Here is a 16,273-nt window from a genome sequence, read left to right as displayed (position 1 = left end):
GTATAAAGGGCAAGAGTGAGTGAGTTCAAAACTGTCAAACACAAGGACATTTTCTTTGGTTACACCCTCTTCCCACTCTCTAAGACTTTACGGGAGTCCTGCATCACTGCTGTGTAATATGGTGCAACACTTTCCCCATAAATCCTATGAAACTTGAAATCCTGCAAAAGAAAATACATGCTATGTCTTGGTCCAGGTTTCATGCAACCACACACGTGTTGCTCCAATGCTATGGTCTAGTCAGACTCAAAGAAAAAATGAGAAACTTGAATGAGTTAGACAAAAAAAATCTTCTGTTATAAGAAAACAGTAAGGGGTGACATATTAAATGATATGCGATGTTGTGGTAATTGTCTGGTACTGTGGGGTCCTCGACCTTTTGAGCCATATCAGGCCTCATTCTGGCCCTCTAGTGGTGATGTCATGATGGTCCTGGAGACTGATGGGTCCAGTGATTGGGTGTAGACCAGTGGTGGGCAAACTTTTTGTCTGGTGGAACACAGTGGGTTCTAAAATTTGACAGAGGGAGCAGGAGCAGATGGATGGAGTGTTTTGGTGAGCCACTTTAAAGGAGGAAGAAAAAAAAAAAACATAACTGATGAAATAGTTATTTTATTACTTCTCTATTAATATAATTTCTTCAAGTTCGGCCGGCCGGATTAAAACGCTTAACAGGCTGCATGTGGCCCCCGGGCCGTAGTTTGCCCACGCCTGGTGTAGACCCTTGTTAGGATTTAGGTTTGTCCTACTCTGTTTCGGTTGAATGTATATTGTTTTGAAATTTGCATTGTCTATTCACTATGTATTCCTATTATAGGTTTTTTTTATAGCAATCAGGTTAATGATATTTATTTCACTTGTAAATGCATCAGGCTCCCTTCTAATAGCTTAACATATTCATTCATTCTTTACTCCGCTTTACCCCCGCAGTGATTCAATGATACACAGAGGAGAAACGGATGAGTCAAACGAGTTCTTTCCATTGACAAAATTTATTTCCAGTGTTTCAGGAGTCTGTGCAAACCCCTCCAACAATCAGAGGAACACAGCACTGGTACACACAGGCCCAGCCCAATGAGGGGTTTCTTCATGCAGGAACCTCCCTCCTGGAAGAAGTACCGTCACTGCCCACTAACACCCACACATGACCATCATCAGCGTCTCACAAATACTGAACCGAATCTTGCAAACTGATGGAAATGGAAAAGTAAAGCAGCTAAAACATGGCATTTCATATGTACATTTATGTTACTTATTTTACAAGGAATATTTAAAATTCAAGTTCCGTTAAAATCAAGGGTGAGGGGGAAAACAGTGGGGTTCGTAAAAGAAGGAAGATGTATTAAAAACAAAACGACATTAAGACCAGAGTGGAATGCCTCGGGAACGGAAGCTCGCTGTTTTGTTAGATAACCTGGAGAATGACGGAAAGTCAACAATAATAAAAATGCCATTCACAGTAACATCTTCGTGTTGCAACAAAGACAATATGGCACCCTTAACATTTCACGGTGAGGCACTTTTCCTATTGTAAAGTAACACGATTATGTGATTTGATACCCATTTTCTCTCGGAGTCCCGTCCTCTCTGCAGCGCGTGGGCCCAAACACCCGGAACCCAGCAGAGGGCCGTTGCATCAGAGGGCCGTTGTTCACTGCTCTTTAAACTGGCCAGCTGGGTCGGCCCAACATCGGTTTCCCATTTTGCATAAGTCCAGTGTCTCCTCGTCACTTCTGTACCTTTGGAAAAAAGGCCCCTTTGACAGCGGCGCTTGTGAGAGCAGTGGCGCACACAGGCTGTACCGAAGAACACAATTCAAGTACACAGAAAAATAGGGAATATGTACACTTTCCAGATGAAACACAAGCAACTAAAGCTTTCAAGTCAGCATTACAGCAAGCACTTTCTATACATTCTTCATTTGGTTACCGAGAGACGCACTGACGTTGAACACCGTAACTTTTTTTTTTTTTTGCACAAAAATATCTCTTCTGCAATACTAAAAAACTTTTTTTCTCCTCCATCTTTCTCTTTGCCTCTACCTATTCATTCTAAAAGTCAATTCATACTTAAAGCCACTTTGCTAAACTTGACTCGAGTCGAGCTCTCCACGCTTTTCTTGCACTGACTTGACAGGACTGTCGCGTCGTCGAGCGACAGCGTCCTCTTGGTCTCGAGCACGACGGGGATCTGCGATCCGAAGGTGGGAATCCTCCTGCTCGCTCGGCCGCCCCACCCCCACCCCCCACCCCCGACCCCCGCTCATTTGTCGTTAAAAGGAAACAATAATTAAAAAATAAAAAACAAGAAGAATTGGTTCTATACCTTCTACATGTTCGATGATCCCTGTGTGCGGTTATTCTCTTTTCACAGGCAAACACACATAGACACACACTCCAAACAGTGACTACAACATGCTCATTCACTAACATTGGTCACACAACAGACATTACGCTGACGCACCCCGTCAGTACCTCTACCTCTCGCAGACGGGTCACAGGTACTGGTAGAAGCGTGAGTGGACCACCTGGGAGCTGGTCAGTTTGTGCGGGTGCGCGGTGGCCGAGAGGCTCAGGTTTTTACTCTGCGCCGCGTCCCCGTTCAACGCGTTGGACACGTCGGAGGAGGACGAGGCGCCAAGGCTTTGGGAGTTGGCCCGGCACATCGCCCCCTGCTGTTCCGAGAGGTCCTGGCTCACCTCGGGGTTGCTGGTGCGGTGGCGCTCGCGGGCGATCCAGTCCCCGATGGAGAAGTCCTGAGAGCTGCACTTGGGCTTCAGCTGGTCCACGGCGGACAGCTCGCAGCGGGAGCCCGAACCCAAGCCCACCTGGCCCCAGTCGCCCAGGACGGACAGCTCGGCGAAGTCTCGCTGGCCGCCCATGGTGTGCCGCCGCCGGATGTTCTTCTTCTTGCTGCGGGCCTCCGGGGACCTCTGGCTGCCCACGCCGAACATGTCATCCACCGACATCCGCAGGCGCACCTTCAGCCGGTCCGTGATCTTCAGCTTCCACGTGGGCTCGGCCTTGTCCAGCTCGCTGCGCGACGAGGAGCTGAGGCTGCCGGTGGAGCGGCCCTTGGCCGAGCCCAGCGCGCGCGACAGCCTGCTGGAATCTCTGTCGCCCGCCGCCGCCGCCTCCAGCGACGACTCGCTGTTGGTCTTCTGCTGCGCCGCCTTCTTCCGGGACAGCGTGTCGCACTCGATGAGCCGGTGCGAGGCGAGGGGCCGCGGGGCTTCCTGGGCATCGCTCCTGGTCACCGTGAACACCGACAGGTCGCTCTCGCTGTCCGTCTCCACGGGTCGGCCCTCGCTGACCAGCTCGCTCCTCTCGTCGTCGGCGTCGTCGCCGCCCCGGCTCTCCGACACGGACTGCACCTCGGGGCTGAGGGTGCTGAGCTCGGCCCCCGTCAGGAAGGTCATGGAGGACGTGGTGGAGTAGTCGGAGGTGATGGAGCAAACCTCTGAGGCCTCCGGGCCGTGAGTGGCCGCCGCCGCCCGCTGCGCCCTGGGCACCGACGCCTGCGAGCTGGTGCTGTTCATCGTACCGAGGTCGGACACCGTGTCGTCGTAGTTGGAGGGCGGGTCGGACAGGGAGGACTGGAGGGCGGCGGGCACGCGGTAGCCCAGGTTGGGGGAGTGGGAGGGCGAGGCGTACGGCGAGCCGGCCTGCAGGGGCGAGGAGACGCGCTCCCCGGGCGGGGAGGGGGAGGCCTGCGACGTCAGGCTGCAGGAGAGAGACTCCTTCCTGTCGGGCGAGTCCAGCTGCTCCTCTGGGCTCCTCCTGTGCTTCTCTTTCTCCATAGTATCGTCCGTCTCCGCCCCCTCCTCCCTCTCCTCTTCCTCTTCCTCCTCCTCCTCCTCCTCCCCCTCGGTCTGGCTGCCTGGGGACCACAGAGGCTGCTGCTGGCTCTCCTCCGGGAGCTCCTTCTTCGAGAACACTGAGTCCAGGTCGTCGTCCGAGCTGCTGGGATTAGCTTTGTCCTTGGGCTTTTTACGTTTGCGGCTGACGAAGAAGGAGGAGCGCAGCATCTCTTTGCTACACTGGTCCTTCCCAGACCCCCATAACCCCTGCTGGAAGAAACCCAGAGCGTTACAGAAAAATAACTTTGCAAGAGGAAAATACCAAACATTTGAGGAACGAAGCGAAATCAAGCGAGGAGGAACTTACCTTTGATTTTGAGGAGTCACTACAGGCTGAATCTGCATTAAAGAGAAGCGAGACATTAGAGATGGTCTGGTAAAGCCGCGCCTTGCCAACAACAAACCAACATAAGGGGAAAAAAAAGGCAGATAAAAGTTTGTTCAGATTAATACTGGGAACACAGAATGAGCAGAATGGAAGCAGCTGAATGAGAGCAGATGTACTTTGGGCTCAGAAAGAGAAAGAAAAGACCTGCGAGTTAGGACACAAAGCGGCAGATAGACACGACGACACCAGAGGCCTGAGATGGGAAGTGGGAGGGAAAATGAGAGTGGAAACCCAGCACTAGACCAAGACACTAAAAGCGGCTCATGCTCATGTATCAATGGGGCGACGGCACATCACGGACAAACACAGAGTCAGTCACGGAGCATCGCATGGAGCTGCAGCCATTCTTTCCCAACTCAAAGACGTCACAGACGAGACGGAGCGATGAGTTCTGGCTCTGACTGGGAGACCTGAGAGGGAGGACCTGAGCTGAACGGGATCTGTGTGCATATGTGTGTGTGTGTGTGTGTGTGTCAGTACGGCTGGCGCAAGCAAGCCTCAGCATGACGGAAAGATTTGCGCCTTACTCCCAGCTAGATTAACTCCTGTGTCATTCTACACAACATCGAAAAAGCAAAACAAAGAGTTCACAGAACTTTGTTGGCAGAGGGAGAAAAACCCGCAAACAAGAGAAGCAGATCAGTTGCCCATTTCAGGAACCACCTCCTCGCCATCTTCTCCATAGTGGAGCAAACACACACAGCATTCTTCATCCGACTCTACACTCTGTAAAGTCTAAATTTGGCCACAATTACAAGGTTTTTTTGGACATTATAAGTCCAGAATTCAACAATAACAGTACGATTAGTAAAAATCCATGTTGATAATTGTCAATCTGGGTTCAAGTGAGGGGAGGGGCTTCTGAAATGGTTCCTGAGAGAGTTTCTGCAGTGGAAACAGCACATTTGTGATCTTTAAGCTCCAACTGTTAGTTACTGTCAGTTATGGACAGCGTAAACTAAGACGACATGTTGGGCTCTGTGACTATACAAGTGTGTGCGTGGTTGACGAGGTGATGTTCTTAAGAGTTGAATGGGGACAAAGACTTTCGAACAAAGAGACAACACAGACAACAAATCAAAAGAAAGGCAGGAGGAGGCGCCTGCAACAGAAAACAAACCAACCAAAAACTCTGCTGCAGTTTTTACATCTACATGCTGGAGGGAGTTCTGTCCGCTGCCGCCTGCTGACTGACTGACTGACTGACTGACTGACTGACTGAGCGGCGCCAACAGGTCACGTATCAATCTGGCATGTGTGGGTTTGTTTGGATCGTAACATCCAGCTCAGTGCCACCAACCACGAGCCCCGCCCCCCTCAGACATCATGACAGATGATGCCACATGACCAGGAGAGAACCCGAGGTGGATCATACCATGCTACTTGTCCTTTCGATAAGCTTTAGAGACAACAAGAGACAGCAGAAGGGCTTTCAGAGAAAGTACAGCAGCATCTCTCTGTATGCCCTCCATTTAGGGTATTGGTTTAAATATGAGACGTGCACACCACAGGAAAAAATGACAAACATCGACTTCTCTTTCTTTCTTTTTTTATCTTTTTTCCTCCTTTGGCCCAAATTTAAAACAGCTGCGGGTTTCTGCAGACTAGGCAGCTACACTGGGCACAACACTCGTCCTTCTTCCTACAGTCCCAGCTGTCCATCACTGACAAAACAGAGTCCATCAGTGACATCATCGAGTGATAGACGCCGCCCACTTGGCCTGTGTCAAGATTGGGTAGTGTGTGAGTGCTGGACAGGGATAAGGGAGAAAAACAACACACTACACACAGAAGGGCAGAAGTCAGAAGGGTTAAAACTTCCATTGTTGCTACTTCCAGTTCGACTGTCTTTGGGAAAGAACATGCCGGGATTGTGTGAGAGACGAGGAGAAGGGGAAGAAAAGAACTGAAAGAAAAGGAGTCGTCGTCTCAACACAGGTAAAGCACAGGGAGAAAATAATGACTCAAGCAGGAGGAAATAAAGAGGAAAACAAACAAATGAACAGAAATAAGAACCGTGGGACAGTTTCTCTTTTTGGGCAAAACAATAAAATAAAACAGCAACATCAGAAACAAAACTGATATTAAATCATATTATAGAACAAAAGAAGACTTTTCAATAATTTTCCAATGACTAAATTGAAAAAAGATTATGCATTGAAAAATTACTGAACAGCTTGCTTTAATAAAAATCCAAATCAAGTCTGGAAGGTGGGAGCTTTTAACTGAGGGAACACCAGGCATTAGGTTCATTCCGACAGCATGAAAATTTGACAGTCTGCTTATATTTACATCTAAAACATGGTTACAAGTATTTAACATGTAAATCTACAATAATGATGATAATGAATTTTGCCATGGTACTTATTTGCAGCGTCGATGTTGCAGCGCAGTGTCAGTCAGAGGAAAAACCTCTGGGTCCTACCTGAGACTTCGCCTGGAGACGGTGCAGTTCGTCCAATGTTTGAGAGCAGGTGGTCGATATTGGGCACAGGCTGCGACTGCACCGTGCTCTCCTGCTCCGCTGTGGTCTGCGGCCGCACATCACAAAACACAATTCACAAGAGGAGAGAAGGGGGGTGCGGGTGGGGGGTGGGGGGGTGAGTAACCGATGCAAATGCAGAAACGGAAAAATAACCGCAAGAGAACCACAGCAAAATAAATGAGCTGCGTTTTGTTTAAGGCAGCGATAATCAGTCGTCTGGCAGGACTAAATAATTGAATGGGCACTTTGCTGGCATGCAGCGTCTCTGAGGGGGCCGATCTGACTAATAAGCTGCTAAATGTGTCTGGGTGTTTAGCAGATACCTCTTATTCCCCAACAGTTGCTGGCCAGAAAACAGAAGCCGCTTATGAAAAGTGAACCATCATAATAACTCCAGTATAATTAAAAAATACTGAAATAATGAGATACTAACACTGACAATTGATTCTTCAAACACCAAAAATTAAATCTAAATATTCAATTCAAATGGACAGTCATTTATTTAAAACACAAACATCAGTTGGTGAGGCTTCAAAGCAAAGCGAGACACGTACGAGAGGATCCTCATCATCGTCACTGAAGAACCAGTCGTTTTGCTGGATAAGATTTTCCACTATCTTGCACTGGTCGGGCATATGATTGACCATGTTGGCCATGTTGTCCTCCGAGGTTCTGACGAGTGTGGGGCCGAACACGATCGCCAGGTTACGAGGCTCCATCTAGACGAGATAAGGTTGTGAAGAAGGAGGCGTTAATAGAACAATCATCAGAGGCTAGCTGGGTTTATGGAGGATTGGAAGGTGTCGGTTAATGGCGTTAACGCTTCATGATCCAGTTTGCAGCGGCACCTTGTTCTTTTCACAGTTGTCAGAAACCCTTTTGAGATGAGCACAAAGGAATTTCAGTGTTTCGAAATGGTGATCGGGTAACTCGTGGACCTAAGAGGGATGGAGAGACAGGACAGCGTCTCAGGATTAATGTGCTGCTTAACTCACTGTTTCCACTTACTAGCAGCATACAAGGTGTTTACTCACCAGCCTTTTCAGCTCCTTTAATCTCTCCACAGAGTCTTCAGTTCTGTTGGCTTCAATAAAATCACCATATTTCTCTGTGAACAAAGCAGAGAGAATTGTCAGAAATTGCCAATTGGTAAATGGAGTCATTTGTAAATATACTGAAAAAAAAAAAAAAAAAAAAAAAGGCTTGAAAAACATTTTCAGGTTGGCTCATTGATATATAGCTCTAACTGTCTCCAGAAAATGCATCGCATTGACCTGGAAGTCAGATTCCTCCCTATGTATATCGGAATTGCTGTGAGAAATGATGAGCTGTCTACCCTTAGCGAAGATCACGTATGTCATGAGAAATAGATATGACACCATCTGAAAGATCTGGCAACCTTTCATTGAGTATTTGGAAACACAACCCGTTTCAACTGTAACTCCTGAACTGGTCCAACTGTAACTAATACAACTGTCCAGGCCCAACGCCTAAGATGTTCCAATGACCTATGCGCCACAATATAACTATTTTTCTCTATTTGTTTTTTTTTTCCAATTCAATTTATTTTTTTATCATTTATATAGTTGCTTGTCTTTATTATTAAGTTATCTGTCAGTCGGAATAAGTTGTTTTTGGATAATGTAAAACTTCAAAATAAAGTATTAAAAAACAAAAAAACAAAAAACATTTTCAAGACCTTACCATTTGTAAACAAAGGTTCTGGAAGTTTTCGGAAGAAGGACTTGAGCAGGCTGCTGATGACATTGAGGTCCCGCCATTTCTACGAAGAAAACACACAGACGACAGCGTGACTGCATCTCTGCTTTCCCATTATACTGCAAGTTAAAGGTCCTACTTTGCACACAGACTCTCAACTCTTTACTATCATCTTGGACTCTAGAGGAGCAGACGCATGTGATTTGATCAACCAAAAGATCGCCAGCAAAAAGGATAGTTAGCCCTCTGTTTCCAGCCTCCTGTAAATATGCCTTGTTGTAACGTTCATGTTTGCAAAAAAAAACAAAATAGAACACCAGGCTCAGGCTGCCGATATCAACATGGGGAAAAGGATCAGTGATGTGTCGGTGCCCCCTGTGACATCACAGAGCGATGATTTCCAGGGACTGCTTTGTGTTTGAGGAGAAGAAAAGGGCGGTCTTTTCTTCTCACCGCTGAGTTCAAGCAGGGGACATAGTTCACCATCAGATAACATTCACACAGCAAAGCGAGTTATGCTACAACTGCTGGTCACTTACGTCCTCCTGGATGTCGATGTCAGCCATGCCTTTAGTGTTGAGCTCCTCCTGCATGCTGGAGATGGCAGCATTGTTTCCAGGGACCCTGTAGATCCCCGTGTACTCCAGTCCACGCTCCTCCACCACCTTGCAGCACACCTCCACGATGAGAGGCACAAACTGCACAGGGCACAACAGGAGGGAGACATTACAAACATTTCCAACAAAAACAAATACACAAGACTGTGCATTGTTGACTTATGGTCATTGTGATCCATTCATGAAGAATTGGCTGCCAACATGCAAACAACAACAACAACTCAGGGTTTTAGAGCATTAGACTGACCCTGTTAGTGGGTGCAAATGGACAGTCATCCAGCCGAACCCCGAACGTGACCCCTGCAGGAGTTTTCTTTTCAAAGGGCCTCCTCATGATCCCCGGAATGCCAATTTTCCAAGCTGCTCTGTCCCGAGGTGGACTGGTGTCATCTGATGCAGTAAAGGCAAAAATATGAAGGGTGTTGACAAAAGACAAAAAGAAGAGGAAGAAAAAAACAAAAAACAGACCCACGGGATTAAAAGGAGTCAAAGTCCTTACCTTTAACTGCCCTTCGCTCCTCCCCTGCTTTGGGCGAGTGAGGGCTGTGGATCCTGCCGTCTGCTTTGCCACCCAGGAAGGCTTGTTTGATGCTGAGGGCCTGACGGGAGGTTTTAGGGGAGGGCTCAGACCTGCTGCTGGGTGTGCTGTGGGCGGGGAAAAAGTCACCGCAGTTCAAAATGAATTTCAGTGGTTGTCTACAATGGATGAATCACAGAGGGCAATGCAGAGTCCGTCGTACCTCATCATGTTGTATTCTCTGATCTTTCGACTGATTAAGTCCTGACTTGTCACAGCAGCATTCTATGACGACAACAGAAACACAAAAGAGAGACACACCCACAGCTCATTTAGTAAGACCGTACAGTAGTTAGTGTGAAAGGGGCCCCATTATGAAAAACTGACTTTTATTTAACATGTTTTTCTGCATTACTGACATGCCAACTAACACATCAAGTAAGAAAAATTCCAAGCTTTTTCCGAGGTTACAGTACTGAAACAAACAAGTCAGATTTTGCTTGCGTTTCTGCGCCACGAGCTGAGGTGATTATGACAGCAATGTCTCTGCAGGCATTTTTTTTTTTCTTCAAATGTAGGCGAGGCGTCACTGCGTGAGCACTAGTAGCCATCTTCCCCACTAGCTAGCGCTACTAGCAGGCATCTGGCTAATCCCAAGGGAGTGAGCTGTTCCAAGGTGGAGCTACGGATGGAACACATAGGGGAGGGCGGAAGAGTGAGTGAGAGAAAGGACTGTTTAGTCAGAGCTGTACAGCTCCAACTAGCAGTCTTTTGATCAAACCAACCTTGTTAGTTGCTGTAAGTAGCCCATCAAAATGTATTTATTAAAACTGGAAATGGCCATAACAGGCCCCCTTACGAAAATTAAATGGACAAACTGGCTGACATCAGTACAAATGAAACATAGGAACCTTTCCCACATAAAAAAAGCTTTCTTTCTTTGTCAAAAAGAGCATATGCAGTGTTCCAACTTTACCAAAATGGAATTTCACCTTCACACCCAAGACTCTTGTGTCCTTTTGTAGGGCAGCTTTTCAACTACATATTGTTTTGCTTTTGTTAGTTGCTGGGTAAAAAGAGAAGAGAGTAATCCTCTTCATACTGGGCTGATTGTGACTTATTCAAAGACAGTGTGTCTTTATGGGTGTGCTGGTTTCATCGTCGAAACTTGTCTGCTTTTCCTACAACCTCGAACAAAAGTCCACGAGAGCGGAGATAAGTTTGGTTTTAAGACCGCACCTCCTCATCTGGGTTGCTGTTGTCCTGTATGACTCGGATCCAGGCCAGCATGTCCTCCCTGCCTTCCGCCTGGAAAAGATACTCGCAGTCGGAGGTTGTGAGCCGCAGCACATTCTTGCGCCGTGTGTCGCTGTAGGAGATGTCAATGAGGCAGGCCTTGACGCTGATTCGCAGGGGTTCCTCCTCAAACTGCGAGGAAGCGTGAGAGACGGCATCCTTCCTGTCCTTGTACAGGGTCAGGCTGTGGCCTTGTAAAACAGCGTACATCTGCTTCCACGACCTCATGCCTCCACCGACTCGCTGCAGACAAATGAGAATTTGACGACAACTGATGGTTAGGACATTACTCATATTTGTGACGGCACATTAAAGGCGCGATGAAAGACCTACCTTGTTTTTATCTGTGGAAAACTGCCTAAAACTGAGTAGCCCTTCTTTGGAGGAGCCGACAAAGATATCAGAGGAGGAATCCCTCCGTGATCCCGAATCTCCCGGCGACTTGTGTCCATCCAGGGCCTGCAAGTATATTAGCAAGTATAAATTCCTCATATGGGGACATGAAACCGCTGGCACATCTTGAAGAGTGACGCAAGACAGAGAAGACATTAAGAGTAAAAACAAGTGCTAAGACCAGAATCAACATGAGGACATTTCTGTTGTTGAGTTTCCAAGTAAAGCTGCAAAAAAAAGACTATAAAAGTGTGACTCATTGCTCTGTAATGTCAAAACTATGATAATAAACTTGTCATCCACTATGCTGATTAAATAATAATAATAATAATAATAATAATAATAATATATAATATACTATGATAATAATAATAATAATAATAATAATAATAATAATAATAATAATAATAATAATAATAATAATAATACTTAAACCCATGTGGACCTCGGCTGAAAACTATCCCAAGATGTTTTTAATAATTCTGTAGTTTCTCACCCTTCTCAGACCCTTGAAACTGGGCATATGCCGACTGGAGGTTCTCCTAAAAATGGAGGAACAGCACATAAAGGTGAGATTGGTTCACAATTCAAAATACAATAAAACTTATTAACGGTCAATGGGATTATAGTGTGTACTGACCCCCTGCTCTCCTCTTGATAGCTCTCCAGACCCTCGTCGTAGGATTTGGACCGCTCTGTTTTGCTGGCTGACTCAGACTCCAGCAGAGCACTTCTGAGGGACTCTATTGTGACAGCAAACATTTTTTAATGTGTTTTGGTGTTTACAATGAAAGCCACAAATGCTAATCCAGTGGTCAAATCAAGCTGTTGTCACGTGTCGTGTGGTCTACAATCAAAAACAGTGACAGGATTTAATGGGCACAGTGATTTCCAAATATTTACTTTCAGCAGGAGGAGGCACACTGTTGTAATTGACTTGTATTAGCTAGTCAAAACCACGCCTTTGGGATACAGTTACATTAGTTTATGAATCAGCTCAATGACTGAAAATGCTCAGTGACAACAGAGATAAATATGCGGTCTCTTTCAGATCATTATGACATACTGACTTTCAGCTACTTGTGTGCATCCTTTCTAAATTGATTACTTAAAAATCACTACACTTAAACGCTGGCACATCCACTCCATCCAAATTTACCTTGATCATGTGACAGCTGGCGACGGATTGGAGGGCAAGGGGAGCCTGGGCTAGAGGGTCCTGTAGTGATGGAAGGAGCTACTGACACAACAGCAGAGGGTGGAATGGGTGCGGCTTCACGGTCCACACTGGGGCTGGTTGGATCGTCTGTAATAATAACATCGTATCAAATGTGAACTGTGTGTGTCAATGAGCTAAAATAACTATTTCAATCAGTCCGAGAACTAATGTCCACGGGCCGAGAGTGTCAACCTGGTAAAGTGCAATCGAAGACAACTGTTACTTTATATCCCAGTTTATCCCACTTCCGACACTTTGCGCCTGAAAAGGCTCCGGGTACAAAGCTGGTCTTGCAGCCGTGGGGCTTTTGAGCTAAATTTAAAAGCAACTGCCCTACTTCAAGCCTCAACCCGACTTTGAAGTGGGGCAAAGGAGAAAGGATGTCATCACAGGCCTGGAAGGCCCATCTCCCATCTTTACTTACAAACAATCTTTCCAGGCACTAAATCAATGACCAATCTCTTTTAACAAATTCCGCAGCAATCAATTTCAGTCCTAACCCAAATATGCACTGAAAATATCCACACTACTCTTTCTGTGCTGACCAACCAGCCAACCTGTTAGAGTGATGCCTGCGGGAGGTCTGCCTTGGGCACAAACTGCTCACCAGCAAGGAGCCAGCCAAGAGATTCTTACCCACTTGCTGCCGACATAAAATAGTCCACAAAAAGATCGGCTACCAAGAGCCATTAAAAAAAAAAGGGGTTAGCTAATAAAAAAAAGCATGTTGCCAGACACAAATCAAAGCTTACCTTTGAATAGTGCTGAAATATAAACTAAGAGACGGCATATTGAATATGCGAAACCTGCCTTGGAGACAAGATGAATAAAAAGATGGATTAGACTATTGCCTGGGCCGCTGGGCTTTCAAACAGGCTATTGATGGGGGCCAAGAAGCTTATACAATCAGGGCACTGTTCTACCGGACCGGGGCACCAGTCCCAGAATGGTGGTGTAGCGGCATCATCACTGTCACTGGCTGCTTTGTCTGCACCTGTCCAGTCAGGCCTCCTGAACAGCCATCAGTACTCTGGTCTCTCTTGGAGCAGTGGAAATACTGCGGCTTAGCATCATGACATCACAAACATACTGTATACCCAACTTAAATAACTAGAATTTCTAACCTTTGATGTATTTTTGACCACAGTTTAACAATTCACAACTGTGGTGTGAAGTATTCCTGCGCTAGAAACTAAAACTGGATATAGAACTGCAGTTTCTATGACAGTAATGACCACAGAAAGATTTCTGATAAGATCCATTTTCTTCTCATACATATGCAAACGTTTAATTAGGGCAACGACATTTATTTTTGTAAAAATGATATAGTGATTTCAAACCACACCCATTTAATCACCAAAAAAAAGCACCATGAGACTAAACCCTAATGCAATTAATCCTACGGAGAGGCAAACCAAGAAGTAATGTATTAAGGCGAATCAATATTTTCCAAAGCCATAAGCCATCATTTACTGTGCCCCAGTTAAGCCGTGCATCCAGCAAAATCTCACTGAATGCCACAAAAATGGATTAAAATGGAATTTGCACAAGGATTTATTTGTCATTTAACATCTCCCAAATAGACCATACATACGCTTGCAGTAACACAACCATATTGCATGACATTACAAACTTGTACTGCGTCTCCGGTAGATGCTTTTCGACAGGTTAGCACCAGCACTGGCCACCTGCCTCGACTCCCTACCTTCCAGACGTTACGTTAGCACGAGTAACAGCAAAGACGTATTAAAATAAAATCTCTTACCAATAAATGGAATGGAGTCCAGGGACTCGTCCAAATTGCTGGAGCAGGAGGTATGACATTCTCCCAGCCGGCGCATGTGCATCTCTCGACGAGTGTCATTGGGAAGCCAGCATGTTGCCACGTCGGCTGAGGTGTCGGCTGCGTCGTCGGTTACGGCCAGGATGTAGGAGGGGTGCCGCAGAGGACTGGGGTTCTTTCCAGCTGGAGGCTTCTCTCGAAGAACAACCCCGCTCTCCGTTGGGCTCCTACCATTGACTTGACTCTGGGAGTCAGGGTGAGGTGGTTTGAGTATGCTTGGCCTCTGTTGCATCTGTTTGGGCGTGGAGCACGAAGACGACCTGAGCCCTGCTGCCGCCACCGCATCCCTGGACGCATCGATGGTCTGCATCGTCTCGGCCCTCATTCTGCTCAGGTTCTGTTTGGTGACGTGACTTCCGTGGGTTCCTTTCACTGCAACTCTTTGGTCAACGAGAGAATGTTCAGCACTTGTGCTCTTGGCAAAATGTGAGGGTCTGTCAGAGAGTAGAGGTGAGGCGAGGGTCTGGTGAGAGTCTGGTCCTTTAGAGTAAAGTGAAGGGTTGGACGACCCCCTCATGCCACCGCTGTATCCAACAGAGGGCCGAGAAAGTCTTGGGACAGGTTGTCTGCTGGGTCTGGTCCCTTGATCAGCTCTTGCGTACCCTGTTCTCCTGTCATTGGGCCGGGTCAACTCTACAGGGTCCATGTAATCCTTGGAGTGCGGCCGGGCTTTCTGCATCAGGCCGTCCTGGGACACACTGCGAGGAGGCCAGTTTCTCGATTGGCTCATTCTCTCTGCACCACTGATGCGGTCCTGCGAGGCACTGCGTGGGGCAACCTGAAAGTGGTGTGGAGGTCCTTGGAAAGATCGCTCGTGGGAGGTACTCCTCCTTCGAATACTCTTGGGTCCCCAGTCTCCTCTGGGAATGTGATGAGCAGGGCCAAAAGCTGTCTGACTGCTAGTTCGCAAGTTGTCCAGCCTCTCCTGAATTGTCCGACTGCCGTGGGAATGGATGCCTTTGTTGTCAATGTACTCCCTGTATGTCTGATAAGTACGCCAGTCAATGTTTTGATGACTAGCAGGGTAGTGAGGTGCCTGACCCCCGTATGAAATCATACCCGGACCACTGGAGTAGACATCCGGCATGCATGGGTGAGGATACTGGGCCAGCGATCCAGGCCTCCCCCTGACATAAACCGGGTCCATGTAATCCATCCTGTGTGCTTGACCCATGCGTCCCATGTGGGCAATATCAGGGGGGACCACCACAGTCCTCACGCTGTCATTGCGCATACACACTGCCATTTGGCTTTTTGGAAAAGGTTTCGGAGGAGGGGATGGCGGTACAGTGATCTCCTTTCGATACCCATGGTCAGGGGGTGCGCTGGGCCCTCGGCTGACCTGTTCTGTTGAATCTGTTGCCTGGGCCATGCCCGTAGGCTTACAGTCTACTCTGGGGTAGCATACTGGCGGTGGCTCCGGAATGTGCCGTGCATTTCCACTATAGCTGCTGTGGCCACGGTGGTAGGCATCCTGAGAATAGGCCTGGAGACAGAGTAGCAGAGCAGCATTACAGGAGAAGGCAGTTGCAGCGTTTTCAAGCATGTGCAATATTCAACAGTTCACTCTTAGATTCTTACAAGTCCAGTCAAGTGCGGCATTAGAAATTCTACCGGATGCGTGTGTGTGGGCAGCGCATGCTGCAGTATGCGTGAGCGGAGGCGGAAGCAGTTCAGGGGTGTCAGTGGTCTTCATCTGCTCCTTGCTGAGTTTTCATGCTATGTTAATTTCTGCATGACTGATGGTAATTGTACACTACAAAAATCTAAATTTAAATACCCTTACTGAGATTAACAAAGCTGCATCAAGCAAGACTGTCAACGGTAACATAGTTGTATCTGTCTGTGTTTTGTTTTATTGGCTGTTACTGCATTCACTCTATGATGGAGAAAAAAATCTGCCAACTATGAATAAAAAAGACAATCTGCTAGAACGG

At 47.0% G+C, this 16,273-nt stretch overlaps 1 protein-coding gene across 4 annotated transcripts in view; it reads right to left on the bottom strand.

Annotated features, from left to right (window-relative positions):
- Positions 1-973: 973 nt before the first annotated feature.
- The window catches only part of arhgap21b (Rho GTPase activating protein 21b), a 32,928-nt gene continuing 17,628 nt past the window's right edge, over positions 974-16,273 (bottom strand). For 3 of the 4 annotated variants that reach the window (XM_076021420.1, XM_076021421.1, XM_076021423.1), the window contains 17 exons: positions 14,259-15,822; positions 12,434-12,580; positions 11,915-12,017; positions 11,771-11,816; positions 11,215-11,340; positions 10,825-11,124; positions 9,809-9,870; positions 9,568-9,713; positions 9,316-9,458; positions 8,991-9,149; positions 8,437-8,515; positions 7,767-7,840; positions 7,581-7,670; positions 7,287-7,451; positions 6,673-6,778; positions 4,167-4,198; positions 974-4,069 (listed from right to left, as the gene is read on the bottom strand). In XM_076021420.1, the coding sequence (XP_075877535.1) occupies positions 2,495-4,069; positions 4,167-4,198; positions 6,673-6,778; positions 7,287-7,451; positions 7,581-7,670; positions 7,767-7,840; positions 8,437-8,515; positions 8,991-9,149; positions 9,316-9,458; positions 9,568-9,713; positions 9,809-9,870; positions 10,825-11,124; positions 11,215-11,340; positions 11,771-11,816; positions 11,915-12,017; positions 12,434-12,580; positions 14,259-15,822 (4,917 nt within the window). In that variant the 3' untranslated portion in view covers positions 974-2,494. The remainder of the gene's footprint in view (positions 4,070-4,166; positions 4,199-6,672; positions 6,779-7,286; positions 7,452-7,580; positions 7,671-7,766; positions 7,841-8,436; positions 8,516-8,990; positions 9,150-9,315; positions 9,459-9,567; positions 9,714-9,808; positions 9,871-10,824; positions 11,125-11,214; positions 11,341-11,770; positions 11,817-11,914; positions 12,018-12,433; positions 12,581-14,258; positions 15,823-16,273) is intronic. The other variant, XM_076021422.1, reaches the window with a different exon arrangement.

This window comes from Nelusetta ayraudi, unplaced genomic scaffold (assembly GCF_046127955.1).
Source record: "Nelusetta ayraudi isolate G7.1 ecotype Tasmania unplaced genomic scaffold, CSIRO-AGI_Nayr_v1 ptg000011l, whole genome shotgun sequence".
In the NCBI taxonomy this organism is placed as follows: Eukaryota; Metazoa; Chordata; class Actinopteri; order Tetraodontiformes; family Monacanthidae; genus Nelusetta; species Nelusetta ayraudi.
The sequence above is the reverse complement of the archived record's forward strand: the minus strand, read 5'-3'. Positions and strand labels throughout refer to the sequence as shown.